This window comes from Zonotrichia albicollis, chromosome 7 (genome assembly GCF_047830755.1).
Source record: "Zonotrichia albicollis isolate bZonAlb1 chromosome 7, bZonAlb1.hap1, whole genome shotgun sequence".
Lineage (NCBI taxonomy): Eukaryota > Metazoa > Chordata > Aves > Passeriformes > Passerellidae > Zonotrichia > Zonotrichia albicollis.
The window spans coordinates 42840167-42866970 of record NC_133825.1 but is presented as its reverse complement, the minus strand read 5'-3'; the positions used below and the strand labels follow the sequence as shown (position 1 = coordinate 42866970).

Here is a 26804-nt window from a genome sequence, read left to right as displayed (position 1 = left end):
TGAAAAATTCATCTTTCAAAATGGTGACAAAGACTTTGACCATTGTTTCTTTTCAGTGAAATAGAAACTCATGTCCTATAAATCCCAGTGGTGATATGTCACTGACATATTCTGTGAAAATCCTTTGCTAGGATTTTTCTCCTGAGAAGCTGAGAAGCCTCAGAAAAGAAATGTAAACAATAACTATCTGATGGCTGTGTAATGTGGTTTGGAGGTTGCTTACAAACAGTGCATCTTTGATTGGTTCCATGAGGATTCTTTTTACTTAGTGACCAATCATGGTCCGGCTGTGTCAGACTCTCTGGTCTGTCACAAGATTTTATTATTCATTCCTTTCTAGCTTTCTGATGTCTCCTTTCTCTTTCTTTAGTGTAGTTTTAGTATATAATTTTCTTTTAATATAATATATCATAAAATATTCTGAATCATGGAGTCACGATTCTCATCTCTTCCTCATCTGGGGACCCTCAAACACCATCACAGTGATACAGTTTGGAAAGGAGCAGAGGGAAAATAATTCAACTTCCCTTTCTTTGTAAGAGTCTCTCCTGTGAGTACAGAGCATTGCAGTGCAGCCAAGATGTGGACCAGAGTTTCCAAACTGAGTGTTCCATGAATAATCCTGGTGCAGCTGTTCCCTGAGCAGCCGGCATCCACGTGGAGATTTCACATCGTGTTTTGTGTCTTTGTCCTTGTCTGCTCTGCACATTATGTTCTGGCTCTTTGGGACAAATGCTTTCATGCCTATCAGTACAGAGTCTTACAGGGTTGGATTTGGCCTCACAACTGGGGATCTTTGCTCTATTGTGATATAAATAATAAGCTTAACGCTTAATGGACTTGTGGGGAAAAGGTGTCTTTGCTAATTATTCAATACCCTTATCTCTTTGACAAAGATGCAGGCAGTGAAGTTCCCAGTAAATAACTGAAACTTCCAACAAGGCTCTGGAAATACTGAAGTAAAGCAGAGCCAACATACCATACCTGCTGGAGGAGGAGGAGATGGGAAGGAAAAAATAGGAATCATCTTTTGCCTCACTGCCCAGAAAAGTGGCAGTAAAGTGAGCTTATATTTGAAACAACAGAGCATCAAAATGGAGAAGCAAATTTACTTTGCAGTCCTCCTTAAAAGGTTCTTTAATTCTTAATGCAGTCCTATAGTGAGGACATAACTGTCCTTTCATTAGATAAAAATCTGAGTGATTGCTGCCAGTGTTCAAAAGTAAAGTCAGAGCTGATGTATCAGCATCACAAACTCCTCCATTAGAAATTAGCTAAAATAGATGCAAAATTCGTTTTAATCTTAGTTCTTGGGGAAGCTCTGCAGCTTGGATTTGTAACTGTTCAGCCACATTTGACTAATTTTTCACTATTTTGTTCTTTATAATTTTTTCCTGGAGCTCTCTGAAAACTCCTTCAATTCCACAGAGAATTTAAAAGTGCTGGGGAAAGTTGGCTGACTGTTGCTAAGCAAGATATCTGCAGAGATTTTAAAAGGTGTTGAGCAACATCGAACACATGATTTTGAGCTTATTCTTAGGAAATATTCTCCAGTTTCACACTGTGGCAAAGCTGCACAGGTACTTGGCACAGGTGGGGATGGGCCTTGTGTGAGACACTGAGCTCACTTTGTCTTCAAGAATATTCACCCACAATGTCCACAACGTCAGTGAGGGCCCTGGGGAACTTAGAGAGGCTCAATAGTTTTGATTGTGAATATGAATTTTTAAATTACAATTTTTTAAATTTTTGAGCCTTAAGCATTTAATATTTTTGTGTGCTGTAACACAAAAACTTTCTCATTTGATTTTTGGCTTGTCTGTTTCCATCAGCAGAAGCACTCCCATATCTCTGTGGCATTCAAGCCTGTGTTCAGCTACTGGAGATTCAGTTGAGGGTTTAGGAAACTTGACAAAAAAGGCACACATTGTCCCATATCTCTCTTTTTTTCTGTTTACCATAGAATAAAAGCATACTATGGACACCACTGTTGATTGATTTCAAACACTGATTTAAATCATTGATTTTAATCATGGTTTGTTCAATAACCCAGGAAACCTTGATTAGACTGACTGATTGTAACCTTGGATTACATTTAGATTTTTAATTATAAAATACTAATTGATAAACATGAGGGTACCTCATATCTGTACACATCTACTTAACCTAATATAGCTCTGCATAAAGTCATCATATTATTTAACATCTATATCTTTCCCTAACAACTATTTTTGCTAATGAGTTGTCAAACTGTATTTGAATGAAAGTTGAAATTCTATTTAGAATACATAAAGTATCTGTGGATATTTTTTACTTTCAGAAATTTGCTAGACACATGAAGAATGTAAATGAATTAAAATATATTACCGTTTTGGAATTTATATTTTTCAAGAGTCTGTAGCTTATGAAACTATTTACTTTGGATCTCCATGACCTTAAAATTTTTGAAAGTGGGACATTTTATATACCTCAGTTTCAAATAGGAGAAGGGAAGCAAGTTTATTCCCTGTGTTTTCAGATCCCACTTCTAACTCCGATTTATTTAAAACTTTACATTTTAAACTAAATCCTTTATTTTTTTAAATGCCACTATTTAATTCTCCATTTCTTTAGTCTGAAATTGATTGTAATAACCTTGCAGGGCAGCTTCATTTATGACTTAATACAGTATATAGTGGGTGTAAAATTTTATCCCCCCATCCACCCATTTAAGAATAAAAGAAACAAATCAATGTTCATGGCATGATAAAAGTTCAAGAAATTATGCAAACCCAAGCAGAGTTCCTTTCTGGCAAAAGCCATTAGATTGTGCCTAAGAATATGCAATTCTTTTAATGACACTGGCCAATTTGTATGATTGGTTCAAGATGATTTATTCTTTTGAAGAATGCTTGCAGTTTTTGAAGCATTTTCCTAATTTGAATTACTTTCTAGGATTAATTTTATTTCACTTTATGTCCTCACTCAGAAAAATGGGTGAATTACTCAAGTAGCCTCCATTTGCACAGCTATTTCCTAGTTTATAAGGACTGGCATTTTAATGCTGCTTGATAAATTGTGTTCAGTCCTTCTCTGAAGGAATAGAAGCTTTGTTAGAAACTTGACCCCTGGGTAATAGAGATAGAGCAGCAACTGTATTTAAAATACAGTTGTGGCAGAGCAGGAAGTTTCTGATTTATGAGTTTTCTGTCAGAAAATTCATTTCAAAAAAATAACTGTTCTTCAGGAAGGTGTTTGCAGTCCAGTTTCCCCATTTCTTTTGGATGCTTTTGTGTTGCAGTAAATTAGACAGTGCTAAATATGTGTCAGTTCTTTTTTTGCCTGTGTGTAACCCCATCTTGAACTTGGCAATCAAAACACATCCATGTCCTTGGGTTGTACTGGAGGAGTGCTACTCCAGAGCTAATTCCAGAGGAAGTTCTGGGGGAGGTGCAAGGAATTCCTCAGTAAATGGGTGTTGCATGAGCAGGGATCACTGGCTGGGAGAACGCAGCCATAGAGGAGATCCCCAGGGACTGGAGTGTCTGGGAATTGTCATGGTCAGAAAGCCTGCCAGGTAGCAAGTCAGGAATCAGAGGTCACTTCAAAAGAATGTGAAAAGTGAATTAGCTAGACCTTGGTTTGCCGTATGTTATACAGACATAAAAACCTTCCTGAAGGTTGTCATGAGTTTCACTCCTATTTTGGGGAGTTTGCACTCTGTTGGAATTGCTTGTTTTCCAAGAGTAACAGTTGAAAATTATCCAAAATAATCTGCAAATGAAGAGACACAATGTGCTGTCCATGAACTGGGTGTTAAACAATGAAACTCTGAGATAAAGGTGCAGTTCCCTTGGGGTACTGTGAGTGGGAATTGTGACTTTGAATTCTGAGTACTGAAATGAGGTAAAAGAAATGATGGGATAAAGGACTGACCTCAGCTTATATGTACCTGGTCCTGGTTTATCCTTTAGAGTAGTTTTACAGGTGGGGCTCTGGGGCTGCTGGGATGGGAAGAAACCCAAAAGCTTTATCTTTCTTTCATAGGACAATTAAAAACTCTTCTCTTTCATTGTGTATATTTGCTCTTTCTTCCTCCTCCTGTTTCATCCACCCTCTTATTCTCAGTTGAGATACTTGTGTGAAAGATTGGGTTGAAGAGGGAAGTGGGATTGGTTAACTTGGTGATACAGTTTTTTCAGGGACAGTTTGCTGGAGTAATGTGTCAGAAGGTCATTTGGTTTGATCTCCTTTGGGAATAAGGAGTAGAAAGATGTGGAAATGAGGAATTGCCTTTCTCTGTTAAACACTTAAATCAATACAGACGCAACTGGGGGTGGGGAAGAGCATTCAACTTCTGAATCACTTCAAATCAAATCAGGTGATGAAACAGCAATTTGCAGTAATCACAGAATCACCGAGGTTGGAAAAGGTCTCTGAGATCACTGAGTCCAGCTTTTGCCCCAATACCATGTGCCAACCGGACCATGACACTGAGTGACACATCCAGGCTTTCCTTAATCAGCTCCAGGGATGGCAGCTCCAGCACCTCCCCAGGCACTCCATTCCATTCCAGTGTCTAATCACACTTTCTCTGAGGAAATTCTTCCTAATGTCCAACATAAACCTACCCTGGTGCAATTTAGATGATGAATAAAGATATTAAACAGGACTGGGCCCCATCCTGGCCCCTGGGGGACAGCACTAGTGACTGGTCTAATGATATATCCAAGATGTACAACAACGTGTCTCTTAAACAGACAAGTCAGTGCTGGGCACTCAGATGCTTCCAGGGAGTTGTGCTGCAAGCCAAGAATGCCAGTTCATGCCATTGGGATTTCTTTCCCTATTTAATCAACTAAAATAGTTTTATTTTCTCTAACTACTTGTTTTGAAAATATCAGTTTTTCCCAACTTGCCATTTATAATAAACTGTCAAAGCTATACTGCACTTCCCATGGGAAATTTATTTCCCTTCATTGTATGAGCCCAGCCTCTTATTGTTAGATTTCAAGAGTACAAGGCTACTTATGTGGGTTTGTTTTGCCTTCAGCAAAAGGGCAATAGTGAATTTGTTCTGACAAACATTCCCATCCTTGCAGTGGCAAAGAGAAGGGGTTTGGCAGCAGATTTCCTGAGTTACATGCTCAGATTGAAATCCTGCACATAAAATTCCCAATATTGTCTGTCCTTCTCAGACTTCCAGAACTTAGCACAGCCTCAGTGACCAAATGGTTATGCTTTAAACTTTGAAAACATTTGTCCTGCTGTGAACATGGTGAGTTTATATTTTTAGCTTTGACAGAAATATCTTGAAGATCTGGAAAAGCCTGCATGATATCATCAAACCTTTCAATTTTAAAGCTAGGCTTTAGAAGGTGTTGCCTGCTCTGTTGTTAAAGGATGACTGAGAAAAAACTGTGGTCTTCCCACCTCTGTGAGAAATTGTAATTGCACAACCTTCAAATTGCCACAGAAGAATTACTGGGATATAAGTTGTTTTTCAAGGTGACTAAGAGCTATTTATACTGAAGAGATTTCTTGACCTTGACTCCAGTGATCATATTTGCCTCTTTCATCACTTGCAAATCACTGCCTCTTTAGGTCCAGCTATGTTTGACAATGTATTTCAGTGTAAGTCCAATGAAAACTTATTGTTTCTTTTAAGTATTAAAATACTAACAAAAATCCCCCCCAGTTCTTCCCTGCTTTTCCTGTTTCAGAACAGAAACCTGCTGGTGCTTTGTAAAGCTCATTTATCAATGTTTGATAAGGAGGGGAAATAGTTACAGAGAGTGTAAGGAGAGCACAAAATACCTGTGACCTGTGGGGGTTGTGGCAGCTTCAGACTTTATCTGTTAGATATGTGATGGCCATCAGGATTGAAATGAACTCTTTGGTGACTTAATTAAATCAGTCTGCTATTAGCTTTGTGCACAAAGCTAACCCTGCATGGAGCAGAGCTGGTGTCATCATTCACATGACTTTGCATATCCCTCTTTATTAGGACAAAAGCACACAGAGATGGTTTCTCCTTCAAAAATCATATGGGATGAGCAGAGAATGTGGGATAAAGAATATTTGCTATGAAATTTGTAAAGCAATCCCCATGGGAGTGGGTAAAGTCCAACTCTGTGTGCTGAGGGTTAATCCCAGAGCTGCATCAGCTCTGAGCTCACCTGTGCACTATTGGCTGAGATCAGGGGAGGGAGGCAAAGGCAGAAAATCCACTGCTTAATTTAGACAGTGACAAATGGCTTGCTGTGCAGGATGCTTCACTCCTGGATGTCTGGGGTGGTGCAGATGCTAAAAAGGGAAACACATTTTTTTATATCTTTACAAGCAAGGTGTCATGGGTGGCAGCACAGCCTGACCTGTGTCTTTTAGTGGGGCTGCTAAAGGTGGTGGCAGAGTGGAGTTCTAAATCATATATTATATTATAGTGGCGTACCCTGTCCCCCCACTTTGCCATGCTTTTGGGCTGGCTGACTCCACACACACAGTTCCTTTGTCCAGGCATTTTGTTTTGTACCCAGACATGTCAAACATGACATATATCTAAGTGCTCTCTGCATTTTCACCAGCACGCTGCACTGTCTGCCTCCTTCTTGTTATCTTGGCACTGCTGAATGTGTCATGTGCAAGGAGTGCAGTGAGGAAGAATCCAGGTGATGTGGCAAAAAGATGATGCAAGAAAGCTCAGATTCAAGGGGTGCAGTCTGTTAGAGCCAGGTGGGAAACCAGAGAGCACCATGGTGGGAACCATTGTGCACAAATTCTGGAGGAATTGTCAGGTTTTTCAGTCTACTCTGGCATATGGTTGTGAACCTGTGTTCTTACCTCACAGCCCTTTTATTTGCAGCATGTGCTAGTTATAGGTTAGACAGATACAGATTGTGCTTAATGTGATACTGAGCTCCTGCCTGCATACCCTGGTGACATTCAGCCAAGGGCTTAAATGTGCCTCATGCAGGCCTGAGATCATAATGGCTTTTATTTGTAGAATTTGGATGAACAAATGGTCTTTTCTTAGCCCAGCCCAGCCTTATTCACGTTCTATTTTAGGAAATAATGATAATTGCAAGCTTTTCATGTATATACCAACAGTTTTGTCAGAATTAAAATCAGATTTATTTAAAAGCCATCTCAGCCTAATACAGCAGCACTGGGCTGTTAGTTTACTTTGCTTCTAGACATTCAGTGTGTCTGTTGTATTAGCAGAATGGAAATGATGTTAATTTCCTTTTGCAAAACACTTCAAGGAACCCAGAAAGAGTGTAGATGTCACTGGTGCTATAAAATAATAAAAGGATGTTGCCAACCCCTGTATTAAACATGAGCACAATGCTAAGTCTGGTGCTCAGACTTACTGTGATTTGGCTTACAAAGAAGCAATTAAACAGTCAGAGGTACTCCATGGATGCCTGCTTCCCCCAGGTATCTGGTTTTGGCATCAATAAAGATGCTGGACTAGGTAGACCTTTTGTGTAAGGCAGTTTCTCTATTCCCACTGCCTTGGAAATTATGTGTTCTAAAAATCTCTTTATTGATTCAATTTCTGAGAAAATTCAATTTCGTGAAAAAAGTTTTCCAAACAAAAATGAAAACAGCATGGAAAATACAGCAGATTTTTTGAGGGAAAATATCTCAGGGAGTGCATCCCAGTGTGCCAGGCCCCAGGCTGGCTCTGGAGGCTGGCACACCAGGAGGAAGCAGGAGTGCTGGGGGCTGAGAAATGGGGGCTGTTTTCAAACTGCAGCCCAGCACCCACTGGGACTGGGGGCAGGATCCCATCTGCTCTCACAGCCCAGGCCAGGCTGCATGGTTTCAGATTCAGCTGGAGGAAATGAGGGCTGGGAGGGACCCCGAGAGGTGATGCAGTATCCTCCCCAAACCAAAGGCGAGATCAGCGTGCCCAAGCCTCTCTGACACGTGTCTGTCCCTTCCTCTGCCTGTGCTGGACATTCCAGAGCCTCCCTGCCTTGGTGACCTGTGCCAGCTTTGCTGTCATCCCAGCCTGGCGTGGAGCCTTCAGCTGTCATGGCAGAGCAGAGGGATGCATTACAGGGTGTCACTCCTTGTCATTTCATCATTTCAGCTTGTAACTTATGTCCTCTAGAGCAAAGTCCTGGTATTAGGACATCTCAGGGCTGCTTTTCAAGTCCAAGTTGTGTCAGAAGTCTGTGACTTGCATTTTGTCACAAGGTACTACTGTGCTTAGTCCCCCTCCCCTCCTTTTTTAGGGGATTTGAGAAGAAGAAGAAGAATGCTGGTAGGAAGAGGGACATGGGGTAGTGGATTCCTGGATAGCAGGAATGTGCAGCACATATTTGGGGTTGTTTTGGCCCCTAATCCAAAGTCATGCCCTTTAGTCAGAAGGACTGACTGCTCTCATTATCAGTTGTGATAATAAACTTGGACTTGCCCTTTTGCAAGGCATGGTGTTGCCTGGGCTTAAACCCATGAGGAGATGAAGGTTTTTGGGCTGTGCTTGCTCAATCAGCTTGAGTGTTGGAGCCAGGGTGATGTATCCCTGCTGCCTGGGCTTTAACAGCTCACATTGCTCACTTCTGTTTGTCTCCATTTCTTGGGATTTGTTGATGTTTCAGGCATTCACCAAAGGCACACCAAGTCTGGGAATGATAATATCTGGGAAATCTTTTGTTCCAGGCTGTCTCTGTGGCTTCCATGAGTGCCTCGGCTGATGGGCATTCCCCTTCCACTTCGCTGGGCTTCCAGGCCCTCCCCTCCCTGTCCTTCTGTCCCCCGAGGCTGGCACAGCAGCACAACCCTTGCAGTTCAGTGCTGCCTGCCACATCAGTCCCTTCAGATTTACCATGTGCTGGCCTGCCCCTTAACAGGAAATCTTTTTGAGTATTTTATGTTTGAAGGGAGAGGAATGGAAGCTTGGGGCTGAGCTGGAGATCTCTGATGTAACATAAGCTATTGTGGCACCCCTTGGAACAGAGTGCTCCTGGCTTCTGCTTCCCTTTCTGCCATCAGGACTGATTGCAGTGAAAAGTGACCACCAGGAAAGTACCAAAACTCCTGAGCCAGAGTCCTTTTGCTGAATAGAAACCGGGAGAACTTAGCTTCCCATAGCTGTGGGGGGACAGCAACACCCTCACTGCACCCCTCTCTGGGCTGCCAGGCCTGCCCTGGGCTGGTCCTGGAGCCAGGTGTGTGCCCTGGGCTGTCCCTGGAGCCAGGTGTGTGTCCTGGAGCAAGGTGTGTGCCAGGGCGGGCCCTCAGCAAGGTGCGCCACTGTCCCTGCTCCCTGTGCCACACGCGGGGCTCTGCTGCCACCCAACGGGGACAGGAACAGTCCTGGCCCGGCTCTCAGCTCCGTGCAAGCTCTCGGTCTTGCTAAAGCAAAACCAGGCACACTGCAGGAACAGCAGCAGGAACAGCGAAGACTTTTTGGTAGCTTGTTCCTGACAGAATCTGGAATTTGTACAGAGCTTTCCAGGTGGTCTTTGAGTCATAAACAGCACGAGAAACAGAATTACTTTCCCTCTTCTACTGAGAATGTCTGTAAGGAGAAAGATTGAGTCTTTGTGCAGGACCCGGGGAGGGTTTAAGGAAAGGAAGATGGGAAGGGTTTAAGGAAAGGAGGCTGTGCCTTTGCACTCTGTGCAGTTCATCCCTTTGGCTGCCAAATGCTGTGACAGGCGGGCAGTTAATTAAGGTTAATGAACCAAGCAGCTGACAACAAATGCATCTGTTTGCTTGTTTGCAGATTGTGCTGGCTGTGGAAGAGACATCAAAAATGGACAAGCACTGCTAGCCCTGGACAAGCAGTGGCACCTGGGCTGCTTCAAGTGCAAGGCCTGTGGGAAGGTGCTGACTGGGGAATATATCAGCAAGTGAGTAACCTCTGTCTGCTGCTCTGCTGAACTCCTGGCACAGTTCTGACTGCTGGCAGAGAAGGGCTTGCAGCAAAATTCACATCTGGAAGTCCTGCTTTGACCACCTTTTTGTACACACCAAAGTCTTTGTTCCCAGTGAGAGCTGAGCTGGGAAAGTGACCTGGAAAGTGCAACTGAAAGCTCATGTTTAATAATGCCAGTTTATGTTTAATACCAGTCTGAAAGAGGTATCATTCCACATTCCCATAGAAAATTAGGTGGATTGTTGCATGTGTTTTCTGTAGTAGCCAGATAAAGCATTGTGTCATTTTGCTTTCTAACATGTGATTTTTGAGGAAAAAAAAAATACTAATTTTTCTATTTCTTACCTTTGCTAGATAATAGAGTAAATGTGATGGTGTGATTGACCTGACATTGTATTTCTCATCTCCATATAAGAAACTAATGAAGAGGGGTTTGAGTGGAAGAAGGTGCCAAGGAAGAGGGAAATGATAAAAAGAGTAGAAATGAAGATAAACATTCTTTCTCCCCCTTCAAGCTTATAGCAAAGAGAAAAAATAAAGAAACAATGTACATTTCACAAACCTGTCATTTGGGTGTATATTTTATTTATAAGTAGCATCTGTAATTTCTCAAAAACAATCTGGTGCCTAAGAAAAGCTCCTAGGCTGACTAGTGTTTCCACTTTTACTGTATGTTCCTTGTTCACACAAAATTACCTTACACTTAAAAGTCACTGCTTATAACCTTGCAGCCTACCAAAGGCTTTTTTTTTTTTCTGAAGTGAACAAAAAAAACTGTCTGCTTGTGCTAGACTGTGATTTCCTCTCTACCCCAGAGACAGCTACACTGATTCCCTGGAGCTGCACCACCTGTAGGTGTAGAGAGTCTGCTCTGAAGAATGAGGATTGCTTCAGTAGTTTGTCCTGCATGCCTTCTCTGGATGGAAATTTAAGGAACAATTCTAAGAGGCATTAGTGAGAATGTTATTTTTGTTTCTTGTACTACAAAGTGTTTGTCTTGAACTCTCCCCATTTCCCTGGGTCTGTGTGTAGGAGTTCCAAGCTGAAGACAAATGAAGATAGAAAGTCATGCTGTAACCTGTTTAATAAGAAGTGGTTTGTAATTTGTGAATTTTCTTTTACAGAGATGGTGCTCCTTACTGTGAAAAGGACTACCAAGTTCTTTTTGGAGTCAAGTGTGAAGCATGTCACCAGTTCATTACTGGGAAAGTCCTAGAGGTAGGTGTTTTGTGAGCTAGAATTTAGGAAGAATTGAGCCACCCATTATGTCCTCACCTAACTGCAGAGAATACAGAAATTCTCATAGAAAGGCTTCCTGCTGATTCTTGAACAAAGTTGCTGATTTTCAGAATTATTTTCAGGGTTTTAGTTTTGCAATCATCAGGAAAAGTGTGTGATATAGAATTAATTGCACTAGTTTCTATGGGTATGTGGTTTCTGTTTTTCTCTCTTCATGGTGATCTGCTAAGCACATTGCACTGCTTATTCTGTCAGATTTAATATATTTACAGAAGTAATTTAATTACTGGAATCACTTTTGGCAACCATAAGTTTGTCAGAACTTACATGAGATTTACACATTATTTGAATGATGCTGAGAAGGTGAGAGGGAGAAATGTGCTGGAGAGGTAAAATATGTGTTCAGAAATGAGAAGGCAGAAACCATCTGAGTAATCTCCTTTGCTGAATCTTATTTGGAGTCCTCAATGCTGACTCTTATTTGGAGTCCTCATTGTTCTCATTGAGACCAGTCAAATCTTTTTAGAGATGTCAGCACCAACCTCCATCTCTCATGGCTCTGGTGAGCTGGAATCCTTGAACTACGCTTGGATTCCTCTGTGCCATGACTGAATTGTTTAAGGGCCAAAACACAGAGGACCTTCCTTGTCATTGAGATATGAGAAGCAAAACTTAACTCTTGTCCCCGTAGGAAACTCTGCTCAGTGGAAAGAAAGAACTTAAGCCTTGAGCTCAGGCCAGCAGCTGGAGTGTGTGTTTTTGAGCAAATAACTGAGAATAAACCTGAAAGTGTCACAAAAAATAAAAGCAGCTGGAAGTTGCAAGTGAGAGTGTGTTACAGGTTCCCTTCTTTGTGTCCCATCTGTTACACATGCAGGACTGTAAGATGGTATTGTGGTTTAGTTGTGGAGGTTTCTCTGGCTCAGCATCCAGAATATGAACCATGAGGAACCCAGAGCTCCTGTGGACACCCTGAGCATTTGGAAGGAGGCACAGTTCTTTCATTAGCCGCACTCTGAGCCTGCCTCCTTTGAAATGTGTGTCTGATTCCTTTGGAGACCTGCACAGATAATTGCTGAGAGTAGCCTGGGTTTTCCCCTGAGTAGGAAGGCTGTGTCTCTGGCTTTCTTCTTCTGCCCTGCCACCATCTGCTTATCTATTCCTGTCTACTGATGAGTTTTTACAATTTAGCATTGTGTATTGGAGACACTGCAGTTGCAATGCTGTGCAGGAGGCTCTGCAGGAGAGAAGTAATTGGATTTGTGAGATTGGGAAAAAAATTTATTCTAAAATTGTTTTAGGTGTACATGACAGTTGTTCTCACCTATAAGCAATGCAACCTATTCAGATGAAAATGACAAAAGAGAGGGTTATTGGCGTCTGTGGAGGGCTGGGAAGAAATAAATATTTCTATCTGGAGCATTTTGTGAAGTAGCTGCGACTATAGCAAGGTTGCACTCATGTTACTCTTCCTACCATCAGTGAGGAAGAAACCTAACTGTTTGAGGGGTCATGAGCTGCATCCCATCAGAACTGGATAAACTGAGACTAAGGAAAGATTAGTTCAATTGACCTGGAACTTGGCTGTCCATCCTAACTTAAGCTAACATTCATTCATAATTGAAACTAATCTGACTTTCATAACATTCATAATTTAAGATAACATTCTGTATCCCTTGGTGCTTATTTTGGCCCCAAGGTGAGTTTCTCACTTCATAGTTCTTATTCTCCTATGGCTATTTATTATAAGAAAATGAGACAGCATCTGCTGCAGAAAGGAAGCATGTCCAAACTCTTATAAGGGTGTCCCTCTTCTGAGAGTCAAAATCAGATAAAAAAGGTAAAGTTTTTTCTATTTAACCTGGCCCCTGCAGCATCAGACTTTTTTGATGTATTAGAAACAGAGCTTTTGAATGATATTGTCAGTAATGGAAGCATTAAGCATGCTAAGTTCTGGTTCAGTCTAGAAATTTTACTTGAATATTTGTGGCTCTCACTGGTTATCAGAGAAACAACCCAAAATACTGCAGCAGAGGGCAGCAGTGGTTCTTAGCACATAACAGAGACCAAACTCCTCGATGGCCTGTAGAAGTTGTGTTGCTCTGGCAGCTGTCTGTAAGGTATAGGCTGGCCAAATCATAAAAAATTTTCACCAAAAAAATTGTGTAGGCAGGGAGGCCATTCAGACACTGGCTTAACTGAATTGCAGTGTGTATTAGCAGCTTGGATAATCCATGCTTAAAGTTCTCCAGGCATCATCTGGGAATGCAGCTGCAGGACAGACATTCAGACACTCTGTGTCTTTTAAGTGCTGCTGGAAAAGTTTGGAAGATAGAGGTGAGCAGCTGCTGGTCAACAATCAGAGCAATTTATCACAACTGTGGGCTTGTTTGGTGGCCCCTCCCTGTCAGACATGCACAGTTCCAAAGGGGCAGCACTAAATACTGCCTCGAAATATGACTCAGGGAACTAATAAGTCAAAAGCTAGCATGAGAAAACCATGTGTCAGCACGTGTGTGTGTCCCCTTGGGCAGCAGAGGTCATGTAAAGGATGGGGTCAGGGCATGACACAAATCCTCTGCTAATGAGGGAGATGAGATCGGAAGCAGCCACAGGAGATCATTCACAGCACAGGAAGGCACAGCTCACAGAGGGCTGCAGAGCTGTTTGAGGCAGGACAATTAACAATCTCCTTATCCTGTGCTGGAAATCACCCACAACCTTTCAGTTCACCTGAAGTTTTAATTTAGATGAAGCTTGAGATCCTCACAGGAGGATTACTGTCTTCCCTCTTTGTTTTCTTTGGCAATGTTTCTTTGGGAAATGTGGGTATTTTTGATGATTTATATCATGTGGGTTGTCTCTTGTTCTGCTGTTTCCCCCTTGAGAAGGAAACCATAATTTTGGTGTGAAGTAGCACCCCTACAGGAATTGTCTAGGTAGAGTTTATGTGTCCCAGACCAAATTATGCCTACTAACATGCAGTCAGAAAAAACCCCAAAATGCTTTGTATTTTGCATTTGTTAATAAAAATGATTGTATCAAATGTCCTGTAGTAAACATAGTGATCAGTGCATTTCATTTTATTTGTCAATAAAATAACTCATTATGTGAGAAGCAGAGTCTGCTATCTCATCATCTTCATCTAAAGAAATTACTAGAAGTGGTTGAAGGGAATTTTATGTACATTGCGTGCAAACACTTCCCTCTAATGGATCAGAAGTGATTAGCAGCAAGCCCTTTTGGTGCTGCTTTATTTTCTGCTTATTCTTATTACATCCAGGGCAGTCTGTAGAAATACTGAAGGGAGAGGAAAGCATAAAAGTTAGCTTTGGGTTCACAGAGGCTGGTGCTGCCTATTTTACCTGTAAAAATCTATTTCACTTATTATTTTATTTTTATTTAAAGAGAAGTTGAGATTCTTTGCAACATTTCAGACTTGCAACTCCTGCTTGTTTTGTCCCTCAGTATGGCTTTAGCACCTCTGAGAAAGTCAGATTTTTCAGTCCCCTACAGTGAACAGCAGCAAGAGAGAATCCACTCCTCATGTGGACCTAAGAGTCTTCATCTCAGAAGCAGCTCTGCTGTGCCCTGGAGCACCCCCAACGAAACCCATCAGAAAAGCCAAAGTTTGGGTACAAACTGAGATTCAAGGACAAAATCCCTCCGGCCACTCTGTAGAGGTGATCCCTTTGCTCAGTTAGGAAATGCATTAGGAGAAAGACAGGACTTATTTTGCTAATATCCACAAATCATGGTAGAATGCTCTTTTTCTAGATCATAGGTGTAACAATGGAAGTTTCAGTAGCCATGGAAATATGCAGGAAAAATACCATGTGCATTTAATCCAGCTCAGATATTTGTGATGTATTATTTGGCACATTGCTTTCTGTGAAAAATACTCACAGATGATAGAGGAGTGCATGCCAACACAACAAATGTGGTAAATGTCCAATATGAAATAGATATGGCAACTTTCTTGAGCATAATGAATACTTTAATGCTTCAGTGTTTCAGGAAATGTTGTCAAGGCAACAGAGATCAGTGCTCTTCCTTGGATTTCTCTAGCAGGAAGGAACCTTTAGTTATGAAAAATTATTCTTTTCTCATTAACTCTGGTAAAAAACATTTTTAGCAGGCAGTAACAGCATAGTGAGAGTGAGGAGTTCTACACAGACTTCCCACTGAGCAATGGTTTTCATAGCTTTAGGGCTTGCCTCTTGAAAGATGCCTGTCTAATCCTAAACCTGCAAATTTCTGTGCAACTCCACAAATCTCAGTAAACTTTACCATTTGAAAGATGTCGACCTAAATGATTTTTGGCTAATATGTTTTTCATACACAGTATAACTGCTACTCCAGGGCTTAATTCAAAATATGTGAAATCATTGAGAAGCTTCCAGCTGACTTCAGAGAATGATGGATCATCCATATACTCCATCTTTGCTTGTCTAAAACGTCTTACAACACTTCTAAGCCATATTCTCTTAGCTCTGCAAAAGAGGACATCAGGGCAGAAAAAGGTGCATATTTTGGATGAAATTGTATGAAAAGGCTGAGAATAAGATCAGGATTTTTAAAATTTTCACCTTTTCCAGCTGTAGCTGATATGACCAGGATTTGATCTCATGATCTAGAGATGCATATATCTGCTGTCAAGTGCTTTAATCATCTTGCTCCTCCACACATTTATTTTTATAATGCTTTTTGCTTAATATTAATTGGCAAAAAAAAAAAAAAAGAAAAGAAAAAGAGGCAATGGTGTGATTTCTCCTGGCTGTGCATAGCTCTAGTTCCTGCTCCAGGGGCTGCTGCCTGCCCTGGGTTTGCTTCCTGTGCACTGTTGAATCTTGCACCCCACCTTGTAAGCAGTGGCACAGTGCCATTTTCACAGATGGACCTGAAAAGAGTCCAGGCCACCAGAAGGTTCCCTTGATTTCAGACTGCAAGGTCAGGTCAAGTTCTAAATATGTTTGTGATACTGTAATTTATGCTGAGGTGCCCCTGATTTTAAAGAGGAGTAGTAATTTAAGATGTGGTACTTGAATGAAGTTTAGTGCTTGTAAATACTGTTACTTAAATTGCCAGAATTTTAAGATGTCTCATCTGTGCCAGAATTCTGAAAGATGTCAATTCTGACACACATTGACTTCTGAAGTTAGGAGGAAATGACAATAATTATGCGAGGGGGAAAACAAACAAACTGGGAAAGCTACTACATTTGTCTAAGAAAATTTTATCTGTATTTAAGAGGCAAAGAATGTGACCCAAAAAGGCCTGTAAATTTCTTGAGTTGTTGTTTTCAGAGCTAGATTTAGATACCTGTGCTGTGAGGGATTCATAGAAGTTTCTGCTGATTCTTTAGGCATTAATGAGTCTACTAAATACTAAATAAATAAACAAATAAATACAGTCACAGAACAACCTTGCTGTTCCCATACAAACTGTAAATGAATAATGTGAACAATGCCTGTCTATATTGGTGAAGTGTTGCCTCCTGCAAACACTCACCCATGTCAGCAGCTCTGCTCATGTGAGTTTTAGCATTCAGATGCTTCAGCTGAGTGACTTTCAGAGACACTCAGCAAAATGCATGTTTAAGTAATCTATTCTAAGGAGATTTAGGCTCATAGCTCATGTGAAAACATCACCCTTCTCTGCAGAGATCCATGGACAAAGTTTGTCAGGTACTTCAGTACAGTCATGTATCTGGTCCTGTGTTCTTAAAACGCTTTCTAGATTGAGGAGCCATGCAGAGAATCTCTTAAACTGAGATTTATTTCAGTTCTGTTCAGAAACATTAAATGAAAAAGTAGCATATGTTCTTCTGCCAAATAAAGTATTTAGCAAGGCTGTTTTCATAACAATAATGCATAACAACAATTTGTGGAGTTACAGAAAAATAACAAATAGAAGGTAAACAAGTATCATATAATATTTAATGTACTGGATTTTAATGATGCAACTTGTACTGGTAATACAGGTTGATGTGAAGTAAAAGTTCAAACACTTTTATAAATGAAGCAATTGATGAACCAAACAGAGACTGATGATAGGATGGATCCATACAGGTTTGGTGGTGTGTTAAAGCTGTGGAAAAATAATATCCCTGAAGAATGCACTACCATTCTGCTTTGATAGCATTAGGTATCTTCTGCTTTAGGTGTCTTACAGGCTTGGGAGAGACTTTGCTCTCAACCAGTATCTCTCAGTCACTGCTGTAATCCACACACACCAAAATAATCCAGGGGAAAAGGCCACACAGCATATGAGAGGCAGCAGTAGAGTTCAGTGTACGATTTGTTAGTTCTGTGATTTGATTTGTGTTTCATTTTACTGCCTTTAGAATAAAGGGGAAAATGTGACCATGTTGGTTGAACATCCCAGGTAAATGCTGAGAAGAGCAGAAGCACATGCTGTGGTCATTTGCCCTCTTAGTCAGGTGTGCACAGCAGAGCACAGGATCTTTCTGATTGTGGAAAATACCTGGGAGAGATCAGATAGGGTCAGAGCAGAGAGGCCATTGAAAACTCATCCAGTGCTCCTAGAGTGTGCCTGCAGCATGATCTCACTCCAAAATGTGCAAACAGGATCAAGGGATACAGGTACCAGTGGGGAGTGGCCCCAGCACTTGGGCTGCATCAGTCTAAATTGAGCTGGAATACAATCTCAGTGAAAGTTTGGGTTTGTAACAGAACTAGAACAACACCCAGGAGGCTGCATAAATTCTGTATAAATTCTTCAGGAGCTTGGAAGTAATATTTAATAACTTCCAGAGGAGGAGAGTGCTGAGTTCATAGTCAGCAGATGCCTCTCCCCAAGGGAAAAATGTTGTGAATTGTGTGGCCATCAAACAGCGACACACAGGAGTGGTGAGGAGAGGTCCTGCCCCTGCCTGGCAGGGTGTCCTTTTCCTTTTCCTTTTCCTTTTCCTTTTCCTTTTCCTTTTCCTTTTCCTTTTCCTTTTCCTTTTCCTTTTCCTTTTCCTTTTCCTTTTCCTTTTTTTTCCTTTTTTTCCTTTCCCTTTTCCTTTCCCAGAGTGGGATGGCCGAGCAGCAGCCCGGTGGGTTTGATGTGCAGGGAGGGTGATGTGCTGGCTTTGGTGGGTGTGTGCAGCAGCAGCAGGAGGAGGAGGAGGAGGAAGAGGAGGAGGAGGAGGAGTGCAGCTCCGGGCTGGGTGCAGCTCCAGGCTCAGCAGAACCAGGCACAGCTCTGCTCCTGCCTGAGCCCCAGAGGAGTGAGGAGGAAATGGAGCTGGAGTGAAAAAGCCCTCAGAGCAGGTAAACAAAGCCCTGGCTGTGGGAGCAGAGCTGAGCTGAGCTGGGAAGGGCCATGGCTGTGCTGGGAGGACAGGGGAGCAGCTTTGGGATGGAGCTGCAGGGCTTGCCAGAGGGGTCAGAATGGGAACTTGTGCTTTAGTTCTGTGCACCAGAAGCAGTTTTGTTTTAAAGGCTGTGTGTAATTGTGTGGTTGGGATAAAGAGAGTGCAGCTACACTTGTTTTTAAACTGCCAGGAAGAGAGGAGAATGGCACAGAGCTTGGGCTGTTTCTGACTGCAACTGATAGCTGTGTATGGAACAATGCCATTCTCTACCTTAAACAGTTCTTGATAGTGTTTCTTGGCTCTTTCAATCGCTTTGGAGACTTTTTTGCACAGAAATAAGATTAGTGTTTGTTTCTAGTTTCCCTGTTTCTAGTTTTTGCTGAGAAATGTGTTTTATCAGTTAATGTGGAATGCTGATTTTTTTTCTTAATGTGTGGTTTGTTTGGATAAAAGCAGGGAAATGAAAAATTTAATAGTAACTCAAAATATGGATAAATGATTCAAACAGGTTGCCTATGTAGCTGTGTAGCAACATAGATTTAACATGATTTAGACTACCCTTCCCTGATGAAAAATACCCTGCTGTAATTACGGAGAACACCACACCATGCACAAGATAAAAAATCTAGAACAAATATACCTGCAGAAAAATTATATCAATTACTTGATGTAAAAATCTTTCTAACAGGATTTTAGTGGTTCCCCCCCCATCAAAAGATTGAATTTGGCAGGAGGGGTATCTGTAGTTGGGAAGGACTTGATTTATAAGTATCTGAAGTTGACAGAGCCCTAACAGAAGTTCAGTTGCCATGGCAGCATAATCACAAGGCATTAACTTCCCAGCAGTGGTTTGGAAACCATCCTTCAGTCAATTTGAACATCAATAGGAAGGGGAGGAATGTTAAGAGGATGTAAAGATGGTGAATAATAAGAGCAGGTTGTAACAAGTAATTTGAAAAAATAACCAATTAAAGCTTCCTTATTGCCACAAAGGGATTTGTGAAATCTCTCAGGTGCTTATAAAATTATGGCTTATCTTTATAAATTGCTTTTGTGAGTACACTGTTGCTGATTAGGATCTGTATATCCTGACAAAGCATCTTTAGCATCTATCTTGCTGATTTAGTTAAATATTCTCTAGTGTGTTTCTTGTACTAAATATTACTAAAAAAACTTTAGCAGACTGATCACAATTCTTTAAAATTACATTTCAGTAGAGGCATTTATATGAGCATAAAGTTTCTTGCCACCACCAGCAGCCTTTGTGACAAATAGCCACTGCTGGTATTCCAGTAACATGGAACAGACAAAATAAGTAGCTTTTTCATGTCTTGGAGGTTCACAGAACAAATAGCAGCTTTTAGCAGAAGAGCAGCTTACATGGATGAGTATAATTTCTGTTAGCTAACTGTATTAAGAATTCAATTGCATGTCTGTACTGCAGAACACATCTTGTTCTCTGAGAGCACACCCCTTTAGGGAAAACATAATATTTTTGTTTTGTGGCCCCCATTGCTTCTGTCCATCTTTTAAACCTTTAAATTGTGCTGGTTCTACCTGCCAGAATCACCCACAAGAGATATAAAACAAATCATGATCCCTGCCCCAAAGTGTTCAGATTGAAGCAGAAGTTCCTGCAGTGTCACAGCCCCACTGGCAGCTGGGATGTGGTGCCAGGGGAATGTGGCTGTGCACTCTGCAGCAATGTGAAATTCCTTCAGTTACTTTTTGTTTCTCCTGGACTGAGATCACAATGAAAAATGGATTAAGTGGTGATATATTTTTTGCAGGATTCTGATGTTTTGTTTTTAATTCCTGCTTTAAGCCTTTGTATCAGTGAAAAGTTTGCAACTGACTTCTAGAAGACTGGGGTAGAACTTACACCTATCTCCCATAAAAAATAATTGTTGGGAAGAATGCAGCAATAACATGTTTGAAACCTGAGAAGTGGAGAAGAGCCTGTTGGGGCAAGTCTGTGGCTGTCACCTGTTTGTAGGAGGCTCCATCGTGGTATTGTGCTCAGCATTCACTCCATGAGGACTCAGCCACCTCTCTCCTTTGTCTGCTTTGTCAGGGTGTTCTCCTGAGGGGGAAAAAGAAAGTTAAAGGAAAAAAAATACTAACCCAAAAGATATGTTTGGAATTTCTAGGGACTTTGAAGTCCATAGCATCAACACCTGTCTTTTATTGAGCAGGTGGTTTTACAGATGAAGAAATGGGAATATTTTAGGGGTGATAAAATGTTTGAAATGACCACCTGAAGTACAAGATGGGTAGATTTTTATTAGCTGCTTATGCTTCATTAGAAGATCATACAGGTTTAAAAGCTCTTTGGGTAGATATCTGGGATTTTTATATATTTAATGTGTGATATTTATAAAAAGCCTTTCTCTTTTTAAGAGGGAGAATAGCACGCAGTAAGAGATGCATCTTTTCATCACCAGCATTGCAGATACTCTGGCATTTAAACTGTCTATGAAACTAGTCTGGGATTTTTTTGTGGTTTGCAGAGGTCAAGGAAATAACTCTTGTAAATCCTTTGAGTATAAGTTAAAATATTAAGAAATTGACTTTTACATGTAGGATTTGGAGAGAGAGATTTGTTATGCATAAAGATGGATTTGCTGTTGCAGTAAAGCAGTTGCATTTTGGCTGGAAACTTTTTTCCAAGGAGTGATGAGAGTAAAAACTGAGGCAGTAAAAAACTTTAAGCAGATTTATCTCACCATCATGCTTGAACTGCTGCTGTTGAGGCAAAATCATGGGGATGCTGTAGTCAGTGGAAGATCAAATGGCAGCAAATGTTGTTAGATATCCCTTTCTGCTTTATGTCCATCAGCTCTTTCCTGCTTATCACTACAGTAATATGTGGGAATAGTTTTTCTGTGGTAAATAGAAATCTTGATTTTTATATGAAGCTGAAGTAAACAAGATAGGAAATAAAATCCCTACTGTGTCTTGGCTCCAACATGCATAGTCTGGATATTCCTGCCAGCAAGGATTCAAAAATGTACTTGTATAGTTTTGCATCTGTAATTGGAAATCATGTATATCAGCAATTAGAAGACTGACAAATAGAAAAAAAAGGACTTCTGCCAAAAAGAAAAGGCTCTGCTTCTAGCACAGTACATGTTGGTGGTCTGACATTCAGTCAAAGTTACTCTTTTTGAAAAAGAGTCAACTATTTCTCTGCACTAACTGTCCACTGATTGCCCTGATGTCCTTTCTTATTTCCATTTTAAATTTAGTGTAACATTAACACTTTGGCCAGAATTACAAAACAACAATTCCTGAGAAATGTCTGGATGTAGTCAAATACAGGCTCATAACTAATATGAATGATTGTTGAGTGACTGGGAACAAAAATATTAGAAGTAAATTTGTCCTTTCCCTAGGTTGTCATCTGTTTGTTGTGACCTCTTGCTGTAAGAGATATCCAAAGATAGTAGTTAGCATTGCAGTTAATCAAGGATAAAACCCCATTCTTCAGGCTTTTTAAAGTATTATCAGATCAGACTGGTTGCAATAGGATCAGTTTCCTACAAGAGCAGGCTCTAGTCACTAACAGAAAAAAATATTCCCTGCTTAATTCCCACACAAGATGTTTCCCTGTCAGAACAATCCATCCGTCTCCATGGTATAAACTGCCATAAATTGCATGTTGCTTTGTTTCTTACAGGCTAATTTTGTTTCATATTCTCTGGTTGTTTTCTGTGGATGTACTGAGTCTGACCTCATGCATTACTCCCCTCCTTTGGCCCTTGCAACTCTTATTTCTCTGTTGTTTTTGGGACACTCCCTGTGAAGTGAATGCAGATATGAGAGTGGAGCCCAGGCTTTGCTGGATCACATGCCAAAGCTTGCATGGTTCCTGAATCAGCCTCCTGACAGACAGCTGGAAAGGCAGTTCTGTAGGAGATGAACAAGAAAATTGGCTACAGGTACTTGGGTCTAGGGCTGTCCCAGGCTGGTTTTCTGAGAATTTTCCTCTTGGCCTTGCTGGAATAATTAATTTTGGTCCTGGGTGAGTTTAAACTCCCAAGCTGTCACTTGTGTGGTGAACACAAGTGTTCACCAGTCAGAGGTGGTTTGCACTTGTCCATTGAACAGTTTAACTTGAGTGTTTCCTGGAGCTGTTCTCCAGCCTTCCCCAGGGCACAGAGCCCTGCCACAGTGCTGAGCTCTCAGGGTCAGCAGCAATTTTGGGGCTGCTGCAGAACCCCAGAACTTCCCCTGGCCTTGCACTGGAGCTGTCTCAGTGAGCCACAGTCGGATCAGCCAAAGCCGCCTTCTGGCTCCAAGGGATTTTGCTGTTTAGCCAAGACAGGTCTCAGTGAACTGATTTAATTCTCTTGGAAATTTTTCCAGTGTGACCTGTGCTCCCTAGGAGCTGCCTGATGCATTTGTAAAATCTTCTCTATGAAATGCCCACTGGAATGGATTTTAAGGTCAGAAGCACTGCTAAAGTCATCTTGCTTGACCTTCTATTTTCAAAATCAGAGCTTTTCCCTAGAAACCAAATAAAAGCTTATCCTTTGGGAAATTACCCAGTCATGAAAACTGCAGAACAATTGCAAGGCCAAAAATTTTCCCTCATGCTGCTTAAATTACCTTTGCTTTTTAGAAACTTCACCTTGTTTTGAGGTTAAATTTGTCTAATTCCAGCTTTTTGATGCCACAGAGTTTTCAGTGGGATTGAAAAGCTCCTGCTCTCTCCTGCTATTCCATCCTTTCTCTGCTTTTCATCACCTGTCATTGTGATCTGGTCCCCTCTGAAGCCTTTGTCTGAGTAATGATTTGACTCTGTGTGCTTCAGGACCACAGCTGAAGGCTCACCTTGTGCTGATGGTTCTGCACTGAATTCCCTTCTGCAAATCCACATGGACACACCCACCAGTGCTATACGATTTTTCTGCTTTTCCTTTATATTCTTTGTATACATTAAATGATCAGAAGAGCAGGTCCTGTCAGGTACTCTGTGACAGCCTTTCCTGGGAGATTTTAATGATGTTCCCCAACTTCTCTGTCCTTTGCTGTTGCCCAGACCATGGCTCAGTCTCACAAGGCCTTGCCTCCTTGATTTGCAGGTATTTTCCATCAGTCTGTTAGAACACACTTGGTTGGTTTAGATGGCTTAAACAAGCACTGCCTGTGAGTCACCAGCAGCTTTACCAGGGCAGGTTTTGTGTTCTTGCCTTGGCCAATGGTACCTCATGCTGTGGGTTGAAGGAAGTGATCTCTGAGGTATCTGGCTCAGCAGAGCCTCCCCTGCTATCAGAGCCATCTGTCTCAGCAATGCCTTGCTACGTTTTCCTTAAGCCTCTTTTGAGTTCAAATTATTCAGGTCTTAAATAATTTTTAAATCTTCATTCGTTAAAAACACTGTTAAAAACATCTTGCTCAATAATCAGTATCAAACAGGAAATTGGCATTGTCAAATACAGACCCTAAAGATACACATCCTGAATACTCCTGCCTTTTCTTTGTCATTTTTCATAATTTTTTATCTGCAGCTCACAAGGTAATTTTGCCTGATCTGTTTTTTTTTTTTTTTTTTCCACAGCATACTGTAGTAAAAATTTTTCTTGTCTTTAAATATAGTGTTCCTAGTTATTTCTTTGGTAAATTTATCTTTCCAGTTAGTTATATTTATTTCTAATTTAATTACTTAGTCATTGCCCTTTTTTTTTCTCTTTAGTTGGTATTATCTCAGTTCTTATGATTGGGGCCTGCAGCAGAACGTCTTAAAAATTGTTTGGTGTTCCTTTTATGGTTACTTTAAGATCTAGGAATATGTATGTTCCTTCCAAATGCCACATGCATGTATAATTATCTATACATATCTAACAGTACTCTCTATTTGTTTGTCCATACAAGCAATCAAATCAGCTTTGGAGATATATGCCAATTTTTGAAAATGCTAAAAAGATTTTATGTTAGGATGAGGTCCAGTATTTGTTACCTGCTGTCAGGTGCAAAACTTTCTGATTTATGAAACAATGATAAATAATAAATGTTGAGTTTTTTTAAGATACAGAGGAGGTTTGTTACTGACTTTCTAGCTGAATTTCATCAGGTTGGAGTCAGCTGTATTTCTACTGACTGAGGAAGTTCTTTCCTGTTCGAGTTACTTTCATTTGGGAGCTGTTGTTGCAGCACTGCAAATGCAGCTGCAGTGGATGTGACCTGCCAATGCACATCATCAGGCTCTGGTATTTGAGGAGGGGGTGGAGGGACCAGCAATCATTTCATGTGCAGAGTTAAAAGGAGAAACAGGCTGGTGTCTCCCTGCTCAATTCCAAATTCCTGCTAACTCAGTGGCTCTGTCATCCTCTGAGAGAGAACTCGAGGAGGATTTGGGGAGCGGGAGATTCCCGGTGTTGTGGAAGATTGGATATTGTGTGTATCCAGTCCAAAACCCATTCCCAGGGCTCCCTGCTGTCCCTGCACTTGTGCCACAGGGCTGGCACTCAGCACTGAACCAAGCCAAGGGCTCTGCTCTGCTCCCAGCAGGCTGGAGATGGGGCTGGAATGGTTTCACCCCCTGCTGCAGACATGGGGCACTCAGTACAGCTCAGCACTCCTGTACTGCACTCCTGCAGTCAGCACAGGGGTTTTGCTGCCTGCTGGAGTCTAAATTACAGCTATTCCAGCACTAGGCTGTGTGGAAAGGCCTTGGCACTATGCTGGAGTTACTGTAAAGTAGCTTTGCTGGTTAATTCTAATTACAAACTGGTTAAACTCCACTGTTGTAGAGTTACTGTAAAGTAACTCTGCTGGTTAATTCTAATTACAAATCCAATATGAATGTGGCTGGAAGCAGGTCCTTCAGTTTCTGAAGTATCTTTTCATGTAAAAAATCATGCTAGACAAAATGCATACAAGAGAAAGGAATTTTTCCTTATCTAATGCTTTGTGGAGCCTAAAGATTACAGAAGCTATAGAAAGCCCACACCTGTACTTATAAACTGGAGCTGTTCCAGCATTGTTGAGAAATAGAGAAGGAATTTGTGTCAGATACTTGCTGCTGAGGAGTTCAGAATTTAAAAAATAATCTTGCAATAAATGGAGTTTAAAGAAAATTAAATGCTAAGTGCTGGATTTTGCCTTCATATGCAACTAAAATATGTAACAAAATACAAAATACAGTGCATGTATTTCTTCTGGATTGCTTCTGATTTGACTACATATTCAGTTAGTGGGGTTAGGTTTCTGGTGCATAAATCTGTAATAAGATCCTAACAGAGATGATGCTGCACTCCTGGCAGTAGGCAGTAAAGTTGTATTTGCAGTTGCTTTGCTCCTTTGTACTGCCCACAAGATTTTAGCCAGCTGCTTTGGGTTCCTGTGGATGCATTTCTTAGTTTAGTTGAATTCCCTTCTCTCTACTGACCTGCTGTTAACTGTGCAAGTAACAAGAATTCTCAGCTTTGGCCCTGTGTGTAGCAATAGGTGTATTTGCCTTGTAAAGACGGAATGAGGAGCTCCATAAAGGCCATAATTGACAGCTGAACATCTCACCTGTGTGTGCAGTTTGCTCAACTTTGGGTGTTGCAGAAAAGTGAGAACTCAAGAAGAGCTGACAGTGCAATCACAAGCAACTTCTAGGATCTTTCTAAACCAAGTGCAGTTGGTGTTGAGCTGCCACAAGAGCTGTTTCTTCATGCCAGTAGAGCAGTTTCACAGCTGGGGATTTAACCTGAGTGATTACTCACATCTCTGCTACAAGGAAAGCTGTATTCCATGCAGTGAATAATTGCACTGCTGTCAGCAGCAGCTGATGGGTATGACACCATTGTGTGTGGATGGAATTATTAACATTAATAAGTTACAAAGTTTATTACAGTCCATCCATTAAGGGATATACCAGTACAACATTGTCAGTCACTGTTGGAATGCTGGGAAGTATTTTTTGTATAAAATCAGACACTGGGCATGAATTAACAGTGCAAGTGCTCATACCAGCAGGGCAGCTGGGGTTTTGTTTCCCCCAGGGCAGCCCAGCAGTCATTGGTGGGCTCAGAGGGTCTCCCCTGTCCCTCCCATGCCTGTTGTCATTCAGATTTACAGTCACAGCCTCACGCTCCATTTCCCACTTTTCCCCAGTCGTGTCTGTTGCAGCTCCCCCAGCTTGGGAACTGCCAGTGTGAGCTCTGCTTCCTGCTGCTCCATCCTGCTGCAGGTTGAACAGAGGCAGAGGCTCTGCTCAGAGCTGCTTCTATTGAGATGTTGTGACAGGAGTGTAAACAACAGCTTTAGAAGGTTTCAAATTATAAAGATGCAAATTAGACAAGGACTAATTTAAAAAAAATATTACTTTCCTTCCATTGGGAGTAATAAAGAAACTTATGGCAGATTCTGAAATCCTTT

General features: G+C 41.2%; 1 protein-coding gene across 9 annotated transcripts in view; it reads left to right on the top strand.

Moving 5' to 3' along the window:
• The window catches only part of ABLIM1 (actin binding LIM protein 1), a 191017-nt gene that overhangs the window by 108541 nt on the left and 55672 nt on the right, over window positions 1–26804 (top strand). For all 9 annotated transcript variants that reach the window (XM_026799557.2, XM_074545274.1, XM_074545275.1 and 6 more), the window contains exons 5-6: window positions 9719–9845; window positions 10996–11089. In XM_026799557.2, the coding sequence (XP_026655358.2) occupies window positions 9719–9845; window positions 10996–11089 (221 nt within the window). The remainder of the gene's footprint in view (window positions 1–9718; window positions 9846–10995; window positions 11090–26804) is intronic.